This window comes from Physella acuta, unplaced genomic scaffold, assembly GCF_028476545.2.
Source record: "Physella acuta isolate Inbredline_101_S28 unplaced genomic scaffold, ASM2847654v3 ptg000187l, whole genome shotgun sequence".
Lineage (NCBI taxonomy): Eukaryota > Metazoa > Mollusca > Gastropoda > Physidae > Physella > Physella acuta.
Window position 1 is genome coordinate 1,138,016 of NW_026731706.1, and position 18,292 is coordinate 1,156,307.

General features: G+C 35.1%; 2 protein-coding genes across 2 annotated transcripts in view; one reads left to right on the forward strand and one right to left on the reverse strand.

Moving 5' to 3' along the window:
* LOC131936790 (NBAS subunit of NRZ tethering complex) overlaps positions 1-9,236 on the reverse strand; it is a 34,941-nt gene extending 25,705 nt beyond the window's left edge. Inside the window, exons 1-23 of the mRNA XM_059293862.1 lie at positions 9,138-9,236; positions 7,881-7,944; positions 7,519-7,561; positions 7,332-7,412; positions 7,176-7,223; positions 6,913-7,090; positions 6,429-6,514; positions 5,927-6,221; positions 5,747-5,812; positions 5,336-5,464; positions 5,119-5,182; positions 4,841-4,890; positions 4,521-4,664; positions 4,093-4,274; positions 3,907-3,976; positions 3,670-3,795; positions 2,792-2,943; positions 2,557-2,691; positions 2,326-2,404; positions 1,761-1,865; positions 1,609-1,673; positions 1,240-1,311; positions 993-1,067 (exon numbers count right to left, since the gene is read on the reverse strand). Of these exons, the coding sequence (XP_059149845.1) occupies positions 993-1,067; positions 1,240-1,311; positions 1,609-1,673; positions 1,761-1,865; positions 2,326-2,404; positions 2,557-2,691; positions 2,792-2,943; positions 3,670-3,795; positions 3,907-3,976; positions 4,093-4,274; positions 4,521-4,664; positions 4,841-4,890; positions 5,119-5,182; positions 5,336-5,464; positions 5,747-5,812; positions 5,927-6,221; positions 6,429-6,514; positions 6,913-7,090; positions 7,176-7,223; positions 7,332-7,412; positions 7,519-7,561; positions 7,881-7,944; positions 9,138-9,224 (2,396 nt within the window). The 5' untranslated portion in view covers positions 9,225-9,236. The remainder of the gene's footprint in view (positions 1-992; positions 1,068-1,239; positions 1,312-1,608; positions 1,674-1,760; positions 1,866-2,325; positions 2,405-2,556; positions 2,692-2,791; positions 2,944-3,669; positions 3,796-3,906; positions 3,977-4,092; positions 4,275-4,520; positions 4,665-4,840; positions 4,891-5,118; positions 5,183-5,335; positions 5,465-5,746; positions 5,813-5,926; positions 6,222-6,428; positions 6,515-6,912; positions 7,091-7,175; positions 7,224-7,331; positions 7,413-7,518; positions 7,562-7,880; positions 7,945-9,137) is intronic.
* Positions 9,237-10,733: 1,497 nt separating this feature from the next.
* LOC131936811 (uncharacterized) lies at positions 10,734-11,612 on the forward strand. The gene has a single exon (XM_059293890.1). It carries the CDS (start codon positions 10,734-10,736, stop codon positions 11,610-11,612), a length of 879 nt encoding a protein of 292 aa, XP_059149873.1.
* Positions 11,613-18,292: the final 6,680 nt, after the last annotated feature.

Genomic DNA, 18,292 nt, shown 5'->3' on the forward strand with positions numbered 1-18,292 from the left:
AGGGAGAGGGAGTGGAAGCTTCACAAACAGACTTGTCACAAAAACAAAGAAATAGGTAGATCACATAAGGTGACAGAGTGGCCTGGAGGTAGAGTGCTAAAATGAAAACCCTAGTAGCACATCCCTGAGGTCACTAAACAAGTGGGGAAATCTTGGCAGACACACCATTAATTTACAGCTAGTTATACTAAACATATTTGGAAAAAAATTGATTTATACAGAAGAAAAAAAATTAATTAATAAAATAAATTGAATAAACAAAATCCCCACAATTACTTTTAATCTGAATCTAAAAAGTGAAGAAAAATTCCCCTGAACTCAGAAATATAAAAGAAAAACATTGTTTATAAAGAAAAATATTAAAGTAATAAGAAGAGAAAGTAAAGTAAAGTAAAGTTTCCCTTTCAAACCTGACGGTCTATGGGGCAAGTGAAGTAGAGAGTTTGAAAGAAATTATCATAATAAATTTAAGAATTTTTTTGTCAGTTTGGTTTTTAAAATGTTTTGAAAACGAGCCGACCCGCTGCGTATCATACGCCGCTATTTGGTTGTTTTTTTTCTACTTTTCAGTAATTTATAATTTGTGAATTCGACAGTACCAATGCTGCCATTGAAAATATTTGCTTAAAAACACTACCCCCCCCACGTGAAAGCAGCCTCCTCTTAGTTACCTCCTCTAAGTTTAAAATCGTTTCAAACTAAATTATCTGCCCCTAATAGCTGTCACCAAACCCGTCTCTGTGATTGTAAAATGTAAACAGAGTGAACACCGCTCACCAGATCATGTGGGGGTGGGGTGGGGGTGGTAGTGATAGTGATAGAGAGGAAGAGAGGGGACTGCAAAGGCGCGCTTGCAGCTTGTTTTCTAACTGATCCCAGAAGAGAATTATATATATAGATGAAATTTTTCCTTTAAATAAATAATGCTAGTGATCAAAATTGGAGGTTTCCATTTAACTAAAAGACACAACAGCTTGAAAGAATGTGTTTACCTGCAATAGTCCTTCTCAGACCAGTCAGTTTCTCTCCAAAAATCTACTTCCCATGGAACAACACCATCATCCTCACTTAAATAAAATTTTACAAAGTTCAGAGCCTTAAAGTAAACATTTAATTTAAGATTAGAGATTTTATATTAAACCCACCACCATTTTTTTTTTTATAAAAACAATAGATAGAGCTTGTGAGCATTCACTGTCAAATAAAACAGAGTTTTTATAACCTAATAATGATACTCACTCTAATTTAGGAAGAAGGGTTTTGTAATCATTAGGGTCGGCTGTTTCAGGAAAATGAGATAAAATGGCTAATCTGAAACATGACATAAGAGCATATTTACTATGTGATAAAACAACTAATTGGAAGCATGAGATACAAAGGCTGTACTGATGCAATATAAATGTGAGGATTGTTTTTTTTTTCTTTATGGGCTTCAATTACTAGGACCAGTATTTTCAGTTTACTTTGGTACACACCAATCTTATTACTTCTTTCCTAAATTTCATTGCCCTCAGATGATAAAATGTGTTTTACAAAAGTAATTTTATAACAATTTCTAAAATTATTTAACAGAAATATACTAGCATATTTTTGTCTATACAAACATACCTATGAGGAGCAAGCTCTGAACTGTGATATATCAGCAAGGTTTCAACAGCCCTCCAATCATTATTCTAAATAAAAAATAAACACAGTTCTTTAAATATCATTCAGCCACTTTAAGTTTAATTCACACAATGCCCACATTTATTTATATTTACCTGAGCATACTCTACAACAAGATCATATATATTTTGGGACCGAAAGGAACTATAGAATCCAGCATTGTATCTCTCTGAAGCAGCGTTAGGTCCTCCAAGTATGTACTAAAAGCAATAAATTAAAAAATTAAATTAAAGAATCAATATTTTTATCTAACAGATGAAAAGAATTTAAATAGATTATTTTTAAAGGTAAGAATTTAGTATTATTTCTAAAAGTGGGACTTTTTAGCAAAGTTATGCATTGCATGATTTAATTTATTTATATTTTATTGGTTACGAACTAATTTTAGCTTATTGTGTAATTAATCAGTTGGAAGCAGATTAAAATTTGCTAAACCCATCCATGCCAAATTGTTTTTAATTTTAATCAGCATTTAATATCAATATATGCAGTATGAGCTAAACACATTTTTTTCTTTAAACAGAATAGTAAGTTTCAAGCACATGTGGGGCCCAAAATTTAAGAGAACAGAAAATATTGGGGGCACTAAAAAAGTATTGAAATAATAAATCTGTTTTTAAAGTAAATTTGTTAAGCACAGTAATTATAGCAGTTACATACTTCATATGTTTTTAGCCTGTCCAGATAGTTCAAGAACTTGAGACGGGCTCTGCAGAGTTCTTTTTGCTCTAAGTTCAAACTGTAAATAGTTTTGATTATAAAAGCTAATCATCTATAAACATTTTTATAATTTATCCAGTATTAAATTGCTTTTTAATTATTAAATATATATGTACTTATGTGTATTTAGATTTACAATAAAACAGCAGTTTTTAAGAAGGAGCTACTTACTTTTTAAAGTCTATTTGTTCTAAATTAGACTTTCGAATCTGAGCTCTTTTTTTCTCTTTTTCCTTTGATGACTGAGGGTCGAATGGGTCATAGATTTCATCATAAAGCCCATCGTCAGGGTCACAAATCATGAATCTAGTGGGAACAAAAGAAAGTTGCTTAATCTTAAAAATCTGTTAAAATTTTCTATACTTCACTAAAAAGAAAACAATAGAACTGAGTTTTGAATGCTCACTGTCCATGATCCTCTCCTTTCCCAATGGCAATCAAAGCTGGCAAATCTGTGCCATTCAGCCCATATTCCAGCAACTCCTGCATGGCCCCTATGGTCTCAGGCACACGCTCTAGACATTCATGAAGCACCCATGAACGTTTGCTGATCTTGCTCTGTTAGAATTGGTTGGCATCATTTAATCAGGAATGAATTCATTCATTGGTTAACTAAACAGTGATTGAAGTTTGAATCTAGCTTTGATCAATATATATATCCTAAATGTACCTAATTTATTAAACCAGTCAATAAAATGTTGAACTTTACAGCTTATGGTAAATTTCCAAGTCATTGCTAACTATCTGAAGAATGTAACTGCAAAAAGGGGCATAAAATCCTCAAAAGATGCTTTAACCCGTTTTTACTGTGCATTCCCTTAGCACATTCTACTGCTCAAGGTCTGGGGTTTTACTACTACATCCTTGTCACTATATGTGCAGAGTTAGTCACTTTAATGAACTAGGATCTCATCATAGTGTATTGAAAAGAACCTCTCAAAGGCAAATAATGTATCTTTTAAAATATTTTATAGCTTTGCTCTTAAACAATAAAATAAATATCAATTTATAAGTAACAAAGTTACAATTGTTATGCATATTCCATTTTTAAAACACACAAACCAATTTATATTCAGTTATTTTTATTCGAACATCTAAAAAAAAATAAACTACAATAAATTTTCCATTAAAAGGAGTTGATTTCTCTCTTCATATAATTTTTTAAATTATTCCAACATATTCAAATTAAAGAAAAAATTAAAATTGAAAAACACATACACTTAAATGATTTTTTAGGTGACTTACTGCCCTTTGTGAAAAATGTTTATTCTAAGAAATTCATACCAAATAATCCTCAATTGATGCTTTAGACACTTGAGATTTTCGCCACTGTCTCTGGTAAACCAAATCACAGTCAAGTTTATAAGCTTGCGCAAGACTCAAAGCTTCTCCATACTCTTCAGCATCAATCTGTAATAAATGTATATTTATTTCATTCCAGCTTTTTAAGAGTTAAAATTACAAAATGTAACTAAGTTACTTTCTTTAAGAATTTTTTTATGAATTCCTTGTAGAGCTTACCTTTCTGGCATAAAGCTCTTCTGGTGTTGTAGATTTAAGAGATACAACTCTGTACACTTTGGTGACAAATCTAACCAAATAAAGTTATGTAATTAGATTAACCCTAAATTAACACAATTAAATTTAAAGTAAATTGTTCAAACATAAACCATATTTCTTTTTAAGAGGACAGAAATTTTTAATTACTTTGGCTTTTTTTTAAGTGGCTGAAAATGTTCACTGTCTGTGAGATAATACAAAATTTGCTTTGACATGCGTGTTGTTTTGGTCATGAAAGAAAGATCTTCCTCATCACTGTCATCTTCTTCATCACCACCTCCATCATTCAGTTGTACGACTATACGTCTTTTAGGGAAATTTATCTCACACTGCAATAAAATATGGTACACAAAACTCAGCGGCTTTAATTTTTATATTACTCTTGTCAAACTAAACTTACATTTCTGATTTTTTTAAAATATATTTTTAAATACCATTTTAATGTTTACATTTTAATTCATCTTTAAATTATATAATTATTATTAAAGAGCAATTTACAGTTTGGATAAAAAGGTAAATGACAAATACATTGTATTTTTTATTGAAATTGTAGGTAACAAAATGTGTTTTCTTACTTCCATTCCGAGAAATCCCCCGTTTAGGGCTTGGGTCAACTGAGGAGATGGCTCAAACCATTCAGGGGAGACACCCAACAGGTTATCAAGGTTGTCAAGGGAGACTACACTGACAGCACCAGAGCATCTTGCTAAAATCATGTGCTTGAAAAAAAAATTTTTAGTATAATTTAAAACAAGTTTATAAGTTTATCTTAAACAAGGATCACCCAAGGCATAGACTCAAGTAATAATTTGTTAAGATTATGAAGAAAAAAACCTGGACATTAAAATGGTAACAAGGTTGTAAATTAGATTTTGATAAAACAGATGTGACTCACTTCATCAGACCAAAAATTGACATCAATCAGTTGTTTGTGAGGAATCAAATCTAAAAATGAAACACCAAAATTTATATTACATTATATCTCTAAAACATATCTGACTTATAGATTTAAAAAGAAAGGCTAGCTTCAAACTTAAGCATTAAAAGGCTAGCTTCAAACTTAAGCGATTTCACACACTTAAATGAAATTTAAAAACTAAATTAGTATTGAACCTGATAACAAATTTAAATAATATTACTTATTTTAAATGTTAACAATTAACAAAACAGAACCTTTGATTCTCTTTTTCTTTACTGGGTTTTCTAGTAGCTCTGGACTTATTTCCTCCCAGCCTGGCTAAAAAAATTTTTTAATCTACTTAAAATGAATTTTTATGTTAAGATTACAGTGATTAGGTAACAAAAGTTTATCATAATAATAGGATGAAATAAACATTCATATAAAACTACATTGATTATGAAATCAAATTTGTTTATGAAGTCAATTTACCTGTTCATTCTGATCAAATTCTCTCCTGAAATACAAAGATGGGACTTCCCACAGTGCAAGTTTCCCTGAAAAGTGTATTGATGCTAGTGTGGTTCCACAGGGTGATAAACAGAGGTGGAAGATACCATCCTATGTTAAAAGACGTTTGAAAATTATTTTTAAATCTCGATGGAAAGTTTTTTTGTTTTGTTTCCAATTCAATCTATTTGTTAGCAAATGTGTTGTTTGTAAGCCAAATGAATGACCATTCGTAACATTACATAAGAAAGTAAAATAAATTATATATTTTTATTATTTATTCCAATTCAATATGGCAAATAAGTATTAATGTAGATGATGATAAACATAATACTTGGGTTATTAAATGATACATTTCTTTATTCAAAAAATTACAAAAGAATTATAACTTACAGCTTGAAGATTATTCCAAACATAAGAGACTTTCAATTTTGATAAGAAAGATAATTTTAATTTTGCCTGCAAAAAAAAAATGATAACATTTTAAAATCTACAATACAGCACTTTGGCAAAAACTAAAAAGAATTTTCAAAATTTAACAAATAAGTTCTTATCTAATTTTCTTTTACCTACCTTGTATTTATCTTCTTCATAATCTGTAATAAGCTTACAGTATGGGCTGTCTGACAGAAGCCTCCATGCTGAAATTCCCTCTTGGCGAGATTTTGAAGGGCTAAGCAAACTGTCTGCTAGACCACCACCTCCAACAAACAAAACTTTGTGCTTCTTGGCATATACAACAGAACTTATACCTCTTGGATATTCCGTGGCAAAAAGAAAGGTGTATCTCAATTGAAAGCCATTGTCTCTGTGCACAAAATAACTGGACATTGAGCCATGATAGTTTATAACTAAAAGTTCATATGCCCTGAAAAATAAAAAGCCATCTTAGCTACCCAATAGCACAATAAGAACAATATATTGATGTAATAATTCAGCTAAAAAGTTTTTTATAACGTCTACTGGATATAATGACAAAATATGCTGATTGTAGTAGAATTTCTGTATGATAAATATTACAGTATTAATTGTTTAAATATAGTGATCAACTACAGATATGGCTTAGAGAGATTACCACTTCTCATCTGGTTTGTAGTCTGTAAAAATAAGAGCTGCGACGGCTTCACTCAAATCCATGGGAGAAACAGCCTCCTCTTCAACCTAAACAAAAAAAAGTATTCAGTAATCACAGAGGGGATTAGGACTAAAAGAATTTATAAAACTTGAAAAAGTTAACTTAGCTAGTCAGAAAAATGACAAGAACCTTCAGTAAGCAGCAAATGTAGTAAAAGTTTAAACAACTCATTCAAATTACAGACTTTCTAGAAAGTTTTTTGCTTCTGTGGTGTCGATATTGTTCATATTAAGCAAAGAATGATAGATCGAGAAATAACTATTTCATTAAAAAAGCAACAATTCCAAACCACCTGTAACACCCTTACACATACAAGCAAAATAACAATTTATTTCTTCCTACCCCAGGCATGTACAATACTGTTATGCACACTCATTCGCTTTTATCAAATTTAACAGCTTAAAGAAATAAAAGAACAACATACGCCTGGGATAGTAAACAACAATGTGCCAAGAATATCAAAAACATCCACTGCTCCAGAGCTCCTACTGCAAGCAACCATAGTTTCATCTTCACTCCATGTCAAGCACCGCCACTGGGAATAAGGATCTTGTGGAAATATGCCTCGTCCCAATACACTTTCAAGGTTATCACGCTGGGATCTTAAAGTTAAATCATCATGTTAATTATCATTTTTTAATACAAGTATTTTTGATCAAAGGTATTCTAAATGGATAAAAAACTGACCTGATTTCCAAAAAGCTTTCTTGTGCAATTGCTACCATTGTGCCAGTGCTAAGAGGAATATTTTAAAAAAAATTAATTAAGATAAATTTTTGCTGATTAATAAAAGCATAGTTTACTTCAAACAAAAGTCAGAATACATAAACATTTTCTTCTTACCTGCTGACAGCAATTTTCCATGGCAATTGGCTATTCTTAAGTTTCACAAGTTGTTCTGGTAAAAGGCAAGGAGTTGGCATCCTTTAAAAAAAAAGTTTCTCGTCAGTCTAGCTCACATTTTTATACAGTCAATGAAATACAGTTTAGAAAAAAATAAATCAATGAGTATGAAAAAAAATGCACTCACTGCATAGGGATCCCAACAACACGTAGAAATGTCCATGTTGAGCCTATGTGGATTTAAGTTTTTTTTTTAGCTTAAGTAGAAAGCTTAAAGCATTATTAACAAAAACCTTTTAAAATGTTCTTACAGCACTTAACTCATTTAAACTGTCTATAAACCAAACCAAAAAGTAAAAACTCAGTTGAGAATCTGCGATTTGACCAACACTTAAACCACCAAACACCTACACTTAATATCGATAGTATCCATGGAGTATCCATAGTTTTCACTTCCCATTTATTTTTCTGATTCAATTACAGAACCTATAACATAGTTTGTTTTTTATCTAAAGTAAGTCATCAAATTAAAATTGTCATTGAACTCACGTCTCACTAAAGATGATGCTCTTCCAAATAATGAGGTATTAGGTTTATCACGATTACTGCGAGTCTGAAACAGTAAAAAAAAAGGTTTAAATATTGCTGGTCTTTATCAGATTAAATATGAAAAGAATGGGGCAGAAGCTTAAAACTGACTATTAAGAAATGTATGGATTTAGGTAGATGGTCACACTGAGTTTAGAAGTCTCACAATTCTTAGGTATAATATAAAAAAATGTTGTAGATTGGTCAAGAGCAGACTGGAGTTTTCAAGCAGCACAGGTACAAATAATTAGTCCATTATCTGGTGCAGTGGTCAAATGGTAGAGCTCACGACTGCTAACCTGCAAGTCCTGAGTTTGGGTCTTGGGCTCAAGTCTTAGCTCAGGACATGACTCATGTTAGGGAACTGAAGGCAGCTGGGAATAATGCTGACCACTTAACTAGTAGATCTAGTAGGGTTGTATTATTCAGTGATTTTTAGCACTAGCCAAACTTGTAGATAAGACCTAGATTCTAGATCTAAGTCACAGTGTGAGTAGCACTTGTGTACTATGTACAGTACTGTACAACTGTACAGTGACACATTTGAGTTGATTTGAGTCTACAGTGCAGTCTACTCAAGTTAAAATTAAATGAAAAGGAGATCCACATCTGTCACAACATCTGTGACAGTGATACTGTGAGTACGAACGTCAGTTCTTGACTTCTTAAGTACAAAAAGTTTCAAAAACAGTAGACAACTGCGAGTGAGTGGGGTAGGCTATAGAACAGACTATAAGTCTACTGCCTTTAGAAGTTTAGTCAAGTGTGACAGTGAGTAGTGACATGGTGAGTACAGTGCCAGACCTGTGACCAGTTTGTGAGCTGTGCAATTGTCTCAATTCCAAGAATTTAGTCAACTGCCCGAGTTGACTGACTGTTGTTAGTTGAGTACAGTACAGTGTACTTGAGTGTACTTGAGTGTACAAGTGTTAGTACAAGTACAGACAGAGTTAGACAGAGTGTAACACACGCTCAGTGTACACTAGTGTACAGTGTACACTGTGTACAAGTACAGTACAGATTAGTACTAAGTACAAGTACAGCAGTGATACAGTCACATTTTTATTAAATCACTGAGTGTGAGTCGTGAGTGAGTGTGAGTGTCGTACGTACTCACTCGTTAGCTGGGATTTAGTAAAAATAGGCCTATAGATCTAGATAGTAGATAGTAATATTTTTTTCAAAAGTTATTAAGCTCAAATAAATAACCAGACTTACAAATATTTCATTTTCTGCTCTCCATTCTGCTAGCACTGATAAATCATATAAAATATTGTCGCTATGTTTACTTTCCACGTCTGCCATTTTTGGTCACACTAACACACCGAATCTAGAATCTAGCCCAAACAATTTTAATGGTCATGACTTAAACTAGATAACTTGACAATAAAACATAGTGTAAAAAGAGCTGGAGAAAGTATTCCGGAATTAGATTAGCTCTAACTAATTATTGCTATAATTAGTATTGCATGTAAAGCTAGTTTAACATTAATCTTTAACAGTGTTTCTTCCAGACTTTTTTCTCCGGGGGGGGGGGGGGGCACTTGAAATTTTCGGGGGGGGGGGGGGGGCGGTAGACTTTCTTCGGGGGGGGGGGGGGGGGGCGGACACTGTTAAAAGTATATATTTTCTATATAAATTATATAAATTTCATTTCGTTCGGGGGTAAAAAAATTTCGGGGAGGCTTCGCCCCCCCTCCCCGAAGAGATGCCTTGAAGAAACTCTGATCTTTAACAGATTAAAAATATAATATATAGGCACATATAGGTCTATGGATTTATACCATTTTATAGATTTATATTTTATATAATATATTATATATGTCTAATTATTATAACTTAAGGGCCTAAGCATTAAAATAGTACATAGAATTGTCTTAGAAATGTATGATAAATGACAATGTGTTTAATTTTCCAAATAATAAAGGCAATACATAAATGTAATTATATTTCGATATCAAATAGGATAATCGTCACATATCATCACAGCGAGACCCCCCCCCATTCCTAAAATGACGTCACGCCACAGCCTACAACCTCTCGCAAATTTGCATTGTTTTTTTTGTTTTTTTAAATAGATTTGTTTTAGTCGTCTTTGAGACGAGTTTGAAAAAAAGGTCTATACCAATCACTTTGTATTACAACTTAGAAAATAACTGTAATAGATTGAAATAATTGTGAGGTCAAGGGAACTCACTCTCTGTATTAGTATTATATTTATATTGTTATCTTGAGTGATGTCCCTTACATGTTGTTATCTAAAGCTGCAAGGGTATGCTCAATATGATGAGATACCTAAAAGGTCACAGCTGGGGTGCCAGGACTGAGTGCCTGTTAACCTTCTACAAATCATTTGTAAGGGGCAAAATAGACTATGCCAGCATAGTCTATGACTCGGCCTCAAACTACACAAAAAAACCCTCGACAAAATACAGAACCAGGCCCTTAACATAATTGCCGGTTGTAATAGTAGTACCTCCAAAGAAGCCCTAGAGGTCCTCCTGGGAGTAATCCCCCTCTCACTCCGCAGGAAGGAACTCAGGCTAAACTACTGGGCCAAAGTAAAACATCAAAACCACCCAACCTCAGCGGCCTTCCTACCAGTGCTACCCAGGGCATGGGGAATCCCCATTGGGAAATTCAGCCCCCCCCGCCAGCTGGAAAACACCGGGGGAACTGGAATCCTGCAACCAAACCTCAATCGCGGATCAAAACTTAGTCATCCACAAACCTATAGTCCCCCCATGGGAACTGACATCCCCATCATTACACACAGACCTGCACAATCAGATAAATAAAAAAGAGGACCCAGTAATGGCCCGTATTGAGGCTTCAAATGAGATAGAAAGGATAACAACCAATAGCCTAACCATCTACACAGACGGATCGAAAATAAACGAGAAAGTGGGAGCAGGGTTCCACATCCCCCACCTCAACCACTCCAAAAGCTTTAGGTTGACAGACGGCGCCTCCATTTTCACTGCCGAACTAACGGCCATCCTTATGGCCCTCGAGTACGCCCCAACAACCCCACATACCAGCATCAGCATCTTATCCGACTCCCTGTCAGCATTACAGGCCATTAAAGGGGGAGAATGCTGCAGGGACGACATTGCAGAAGAAATTCTTCATAAATGCTCCGAGTGGAAACAAAGGGGTCGCTCGGTGCAAATGATCTGGATTCCCTCCCATATCGGCATACAAGGTAACGAGTATGCCGACAAAGCTGCTAAAAAGGGAGTGGAATCCAGAGCTATTGTGAAAACGGGAATAGGCTATTCCGAAATGAAGGCTACTATAAAGAAACAAATAAAAGAAGAATGGATTCAAAAATGGAACGCAAGCGACAAGGGTAGGCATGCCCACAACATACTACGTCCACCCGACGGGAGACTGCAAGTTACAGAAGACCAACGGCCACCCATTAATAAAAAAATTACAAGGCTGCGTCTAGGTTCAGCCTCCTTCATTCACACAAAGAAATGGTGCCACACCTGCAATGAAATAAACACAATAGACCACTACCTAATACACTGTAAGGCATACAACAATCAAAGAAAAGAACTCATCAACTACTTCCAGATAAACAAAAACACATTACTAACAACAGAAACATTACTGGCTATGGACGCCCCATCCACTCTGCTTAGCCTGGTTAAAAAATATGTGCACAAAACCGAAGAATCAGTCTAATAAGCTGTAAAGATAAAATAATATTCACCCAATAACAAAATACAAATCCCGCACAATAAAAAAACTACACCCAAAAATGAAAGGAAAACAAATGAAACCAAACTGTATATACACAAAAACCACGAACTAACCACCAAAAATAGTCTGCGATATAAACGTAAGTTTGAAAGCGGACTTTAAACCCCAAAACAACAACAACAACAACAACAACTTACTTCCTCTCTCTTTGCATGATGGCGTCTGTACATAATAAAGACTGTTAACAACCAACGCGGCTTCTCGTCAGTCATTACAATCCACGTCATTTGGCGACGAAGGATAAACATCTACTAGAAAGAGCACCTACTTACGCAAAAAAGAGGTTTGCTAGAGCTTATTAGCTAATTATTTCTAGAATTATGGCGCTGTATGGCCAAATAAAAGAATTTGATGCGAATGATGAAATCATTCAAGATTACCTAGAGAGGTTAAGCTTTTACCTAGAAGCTAACGACGTGACGATAGAAGCCAAAAAGAGAGCTGTTTTGTTAACAGTCATAGGGCCTCAACAATTTAGGCTACTAAAGGACTTATGCGCACCAGCTAGTCCAGATACCAAGAGCTTTAACGAGCTGAGCAAATTGCTAACAGACCACCATGCGCCTACCCCATCAAAGTTTTTATGTAGAGCTAGATTTGACAGTAGGACTCGTCAACCAAACGAGTCAATAACAGAATATGTTGCTGCTTTACGTCATTTAAGTGAATTTTGTGAATTCGGAGACACGCTGTCTGACAGACTATGTGAAAAGTTTGTGACAGGTGTAAACAGCCCTGATATTCAAAGAAAGTTGCTGCTCGAGTCAGATCTAAAATTGGAAAAAGCAATACAACTTGCAATGTCATTCCAGCAGTCATCAGATGCGGCGAGATCTTTAGCACCTTCAGAGATCCATGCAGTAAACAGCAGGTTAGTCAATAAACATCAACCCCATCAGAGCATTCCAACTTATGCTAAACACCCTGCTCGTTCAAATCCTAGATCTAAATCTAGTAATAATTATCAAAAATGTCATCGATGCAAAGGTCCCCATGCATCTCATCGGTGCAAGTTCAAGTTAGCAACTTGTTATAAGTGCGGTAAGCAAGGTCACATTGCCAAGGCCTGCTTTGCAAAGTCTTCGTCTGTTGCTAAATCTAGCCAGTCAAGACAGTACCGCAACCAAAAGCAGCACTATGTTAACTCTCACCAAGACTACCTAACCCAACCAATGAACCACTCTACCTGTGAAAATTCTCAAACTGATTCGCAGCCGGATTTCAACCTATTCTCTGTGAAATCAATAAGTCATGCTCCCATCAATGTACAAGTTAATATCAACGGTAAGAGCATCAGCTTCCAACTTGACACTGGAGCATCTCTAACAGTCATAACAAAGAAAGAGTTTGACGCTGTCACAGGAGGATCAGTGCCTCTACAGCCGTGTCACAAGTGTCTAACAACATACACTGGTGACAATGTTCCGGTAATAGGAGAGTGTATGGTTCATGTAAGTTATAATGGTCAAAGTGTTAAACTTCCTCTTCTTGTGGTTGAAGGAAATGGACCGCCATTACTAGGTAGGAACTGGTTAAGTGATCTTAAGTTAAATTGGGAGAGTATTTGTTCATTGAAGAATGTAAAAGAATCTAGTCTTACTTCACTAGATAAAGTAATATCTGAAAATAAATGTGTTTTTGGTAATCATGGATTACTAAATGATAGAACAGTGAAGTTAAGCATTAAAGACACAAATCCAAGATACTGCAAAGCTAGAGTTCCACCTTATGCAATGAGGAATAAAATTGAAAATGAGCTAAGTAGATTGGAATCTAATGGCATTATAAAGAAGGTAGACTATTCCGATTGGGCGACACCCATTGTGCCAGTGTTAAAGAAGGATGGTTCTATAAGAATTTGTGGAGATTATAAAACTACACTGAATAAGCAAATAGAGCTAAATAGGTACCCTATACCTAACATTGAGGAAATTTCTTTGAATTTGGCAGGAGGAGACAAATTCACTGAATTAGACTTTAGTCATGCTTACACTCAACTAGAACTGCATCCAGATTCAAAAGTCTATACGACAATAAACACACATAAAGGACTCTACCAATATGAAAGACTATGTTTTGGCATATCATCCAGCCCTGGAATTTTCCAAGCTGTCATGGACAGTATTTTTAAGGACATTCCAAATGTTTGTGTGTACTTTGACAATGTGTACATAACTGGTAAGAATGACACTGAACATCTTAAAACACTCGATAAAGTCTTGAAAATTGTTGGTGAAAAAGGTTTAAAGATAAACAAAGATAAATGTCAATTCATGCTGACAGAAATTAGTTTTCTTGGTTATATATTGAGCAAACAAGGCATCAGACCTCAACCTGAGAAAACAAAAGCCATTAAAGAAGCACCCAAACCTGAAAATACCCAACAACTAAGAGCTTTTTTGGGCTTGATAAATTACTATGCAAAGTTCATAGGGAATCTGTCTGGTAGACTATCACCACTGTACAAGCTGCTACAGAAAAATGCAACTTGGCACTGGGGTAAACAACAAGATACTGCTTTTAATACAGCAAAAGAGGCTTTGTCTGCTGACACCTTACTAACTCACTATGACCCAGAGAAAAGACTTATATTAACATGTGATGCTTCACCAGATGGTGTAGGAGCAGTCTTGTCCCACATGGATGAGAAGGGTGACAGACCCATTGCTTTTGCCAGTAGATCTTTGAATCAGGCTGAGAAAAATTATTCTCAGTTAGATAGGGAAGGCTTAGGCATCATTTTTGGTGTTAAGAAATTTCATAAGTTTCTGTTTGGTAGGAAGTTCACCATCTTTACAGATCATAAACCATTGCTAGGTTTATTTGGAGAAAACAAAACCCTACCTGAGCATGCCTCACCAAGAATTCAAAGATGGGCTATCACACTAACTGCATACAATTATGAATTGAAATACAAACCTGGATCTGAGAATAGTGCAGATAGTCTTAGTAGATTACCTTTAAAAAACCAAAGCCTGAGCTATGTACCAGAAGATGTATTTGTTCTCTTCACTATCATGGATAACTCCAATATAAATGTGAATGATATTAAAAGAGAAACACAAAAAGATGAGTGCTTAATAAAAGTATATGAGTACTGTAAGAATGGTTGGCCTGAAGAGTCTGTGAATGATGACTTAAGGCCATATAAAATAAGAAATAAAACCCTTTGTGAAGATAATATAAAAGATGGAGAAGATGCAGTCCATTACCAGTCAGAGTTGCCTAAACAAGGTACTTGTAACTTGATAAATGATTATGGTGATATGGCAATTTCAAATGTTTTAAAGAGAATACATTAGTAAGAAGGAATGTGATCATCAAACAACTTTGCTAACATCATTAGCACTTACAGAAACTAAAAGGGTAACATCAAAAGAAAAGAGCAAAGATTTTTGCCATTTAATACACCCACTTCAAATACTGGATCACAGTTGCAAAGTGATATGGTCCAGAATATTACTCATAAACAGTATTTTTGGTTACCAAAAAGCACTATCAGATTACATGAGGAAATTGATCAATCAAAGAAATCTATGCCAGTTAAGGATCTGAATAATAGCATAATACTTTCAGATGCCAATTAAAAAAATTAAATCATGACAAACATTCATTGAAAGAGAATTTGGTGTTAATGAGAATGTGTATCTAAGAAATTATGGGAAAAAGGAAAAATGGATACCAGGTCAAATTGTTCAAGGTACAGGACCTATGTCTTATAAAGTTAAAAATAACTTGTGCAGATAATAAGGGTGAATCTGTCAATCCCACCAAGTCTGATCAGTTTACACCAACTCAGTTTGTTCCACAACCAAGTTCTGTTGATATGAGTGAACCAAGTTGTCTGGAGTCAGAAAATGTAAATTCTGGAGTTAATGATTTAAATCCTAGACCTCCTGAGATAGAGAATCCAGATGGTCAGAATCTTGAGTCACCAAATCAGAAGCCACTGAGAAGGTCAAGCAGGACAATCAAAGTCCCAAATAAGTTAGACCTATGATTTTAAAGGTCAAAAGGACTTTGACATCATTGTTTTGTATTTTGATTATGTTGTAGCATATTGTGCATTGTTTGCAAGGATGTAATCTACCATAGTGTTCATGTTACAATATAATTGGTGATTTTAGGATACTATCAATTGTTCTATTGAGAGATGTGTTATTGTGTTCTAAGGGTAAAGGGATGTAATAGATTGAAATAATTGTGAGGTCAAGGGAACTCACTCTCTGTATTAGTATTATATTTATATTGTTATCTTGAGTGATGTCCCTTACATGTTGTTATCTATATATAGTGGTCTCTGGCCACTTACTTCCTCTCTCTTTGCATGATGGCGTCTGTACATAATAAAGACTGTTAACAACCAACGCGGCTTCTCGTCAGTCATTACAATCCACGTCAATAACTGCTCATATTGATTCGAGTCTCTAACATAAGCCTACTTTTTGAAATGCAATGGTGTGTCGTCACATTCAGAGTTTCTTTCAGTGCCCCCCCCCCCCCCCGAAGAAAGTCTACCTCCCCCCGAACGAAATGGAATTTATATAGAAAATATATACTTTTGACAGTGTCCGCCCCCCCCCCCCCCCGAAAATTTCAAGTGCACCCCCGGAGAAAAAGTCTGGAAGAAACACTGGTCACACTTTTCAACAATCGGGCAACGCAACGGCTCAATGAAGCCGTTACAAAACCGCTGCTGGCAAAATAGCTTCTGTCATTAAGGCACATAACAATAGCCTATATGCGTAATTTTTTTTTTAAATTTCGATGCGAATACATCTAAATTTCCTATTTCAGTTAAGTGATCATACTAGTCACATAATTAGATTATATTAACCCAACCTTTATCGATATCCTAAAAATCCTTAGCCTCCCCCAATTCTTTCAGACATTTTTTTTCTCACTAAGCCAGTGCACCCCAAAATTGTCCCAGGTGAATAACCTCATTAGGGATCATTCATAAATGACGTGACGCTTTTTTGACGATTTTTACCTCCACCCTCTCCCCCCCCCCCCATCTACAACCCCCCCCCCCTTACCTCAAAATTGCAGTTGAATATTTTTTTAAATACGATATTTTTCCAAAATAAAAAAAAAATCTGAAGTCTGTTAACATAGAGTATTTTAATCCATTCATGTTACAATTTATTGAAAAAGTTTTCTAAAACGCGAATTAACCGCTAAAATTATTTTTCTACATTTTTTTTAATAATGCAAAAGTATGACGTCACACCCCCTAAGCCCCCCCCCCTAATCACACACCGTCACAAAATTACGGACCCTTCCTCCCCCCCTACTAGCGTGACATCATTTACGGACGACCCCATAATAAAATTTGCTATCTTTTGCATTTCTTCATAAGTTTATTTTTTTCAAATATTTTTTTCTCTTTAATGTGGCCTATATATTTTCAAACAAATTAAACGTATGACGGTCAGCGAAATTCGATCAGTTTTTTAAAAATCGTTTAGGCCTAGATTTGGATACTAGAATATACATTTTTTCAAAACTAGTTTTCGAAGTTATACTCTAAACGTGTTTCCTATCACTATCACTGTGTTTCCGGGTCAGCTTGCTTTCAGAGTTTCTTCCAGGCATCTCTTCGGGGGGGCGAAGCCCCCCGAAAAAATGTTACCGCCCCCCCCGAACGAAATGAAATTTATATAATTTATATAGAAAATATATACTTTTAACAGTGTCCGCCCCCCGAAGAAAGTTTACCGCCCCCCCCCGAAGATTTCAAGTGCCCCCCCGGAGAAAAATGCGGACAATGTTTAAAGTATATGAAGAGATGCCTGGAAGAAACACGTTCTGTCAATAGTAACTTGGTCATTTGTAAATTGTCAGTTGGTCATTTTTTATTTTTTTAATCGTCATTTGACAACTTATCACACTCCAAGGTGGGAGGGAGTGGGGGCGGATGAGACTGGAGAGTCATGATGTCTGAGTGGGGGAACTGACGTCACACTTTTGCATTCAACTAAATAATTTTTCAACTGAACGTGTGTACTAAATTTGCATCCTACAATGATCTTGTAATTCATAATTAAAAGTAATCAAATAACCGGTAGCACATTTAAAAAATGTAATTTAATAAAAAAAATGGATGTTAGGTTTGACGATGGGGAAAATATTGGGGTGGGTAAAATGGCCCACAAAAATAAATTGAAAAAATGTTTCAGCAACACTGTATAGTGTATGGTATTCCAAGATTTTCTAAATTTTCTGTGTAGTTCGTCTTACCATGTCCATAACACGTGGCTTACTGTGTGTTTGGATGGGTGGGGTGTGTATGCGATAAAAAATAAGTCTCCCGTGTAGACTGGCAACAACGTTGAAGTTTTGGGATTGTAGGACTAGCCTATTGTAGCCTACAATACTACAATATGCATAGGTATTTTCCTTTCAGCGTGAATAACGATCGTAGCTTCGAGTGTCGGGAGAAGGTAGTCACTGTAAAACCACCAAAATAGGCTACACGTTTTTTTTTGTTTTTGTTTTTTTAACTGAAGAGAAAGGGGGGGGTCTCAGAAGTGTAGACAGGAATCCTTGTGAAGATTGTATATTTAAGTGAATACCGTCATTCCTTCTTCCCTTCCCCC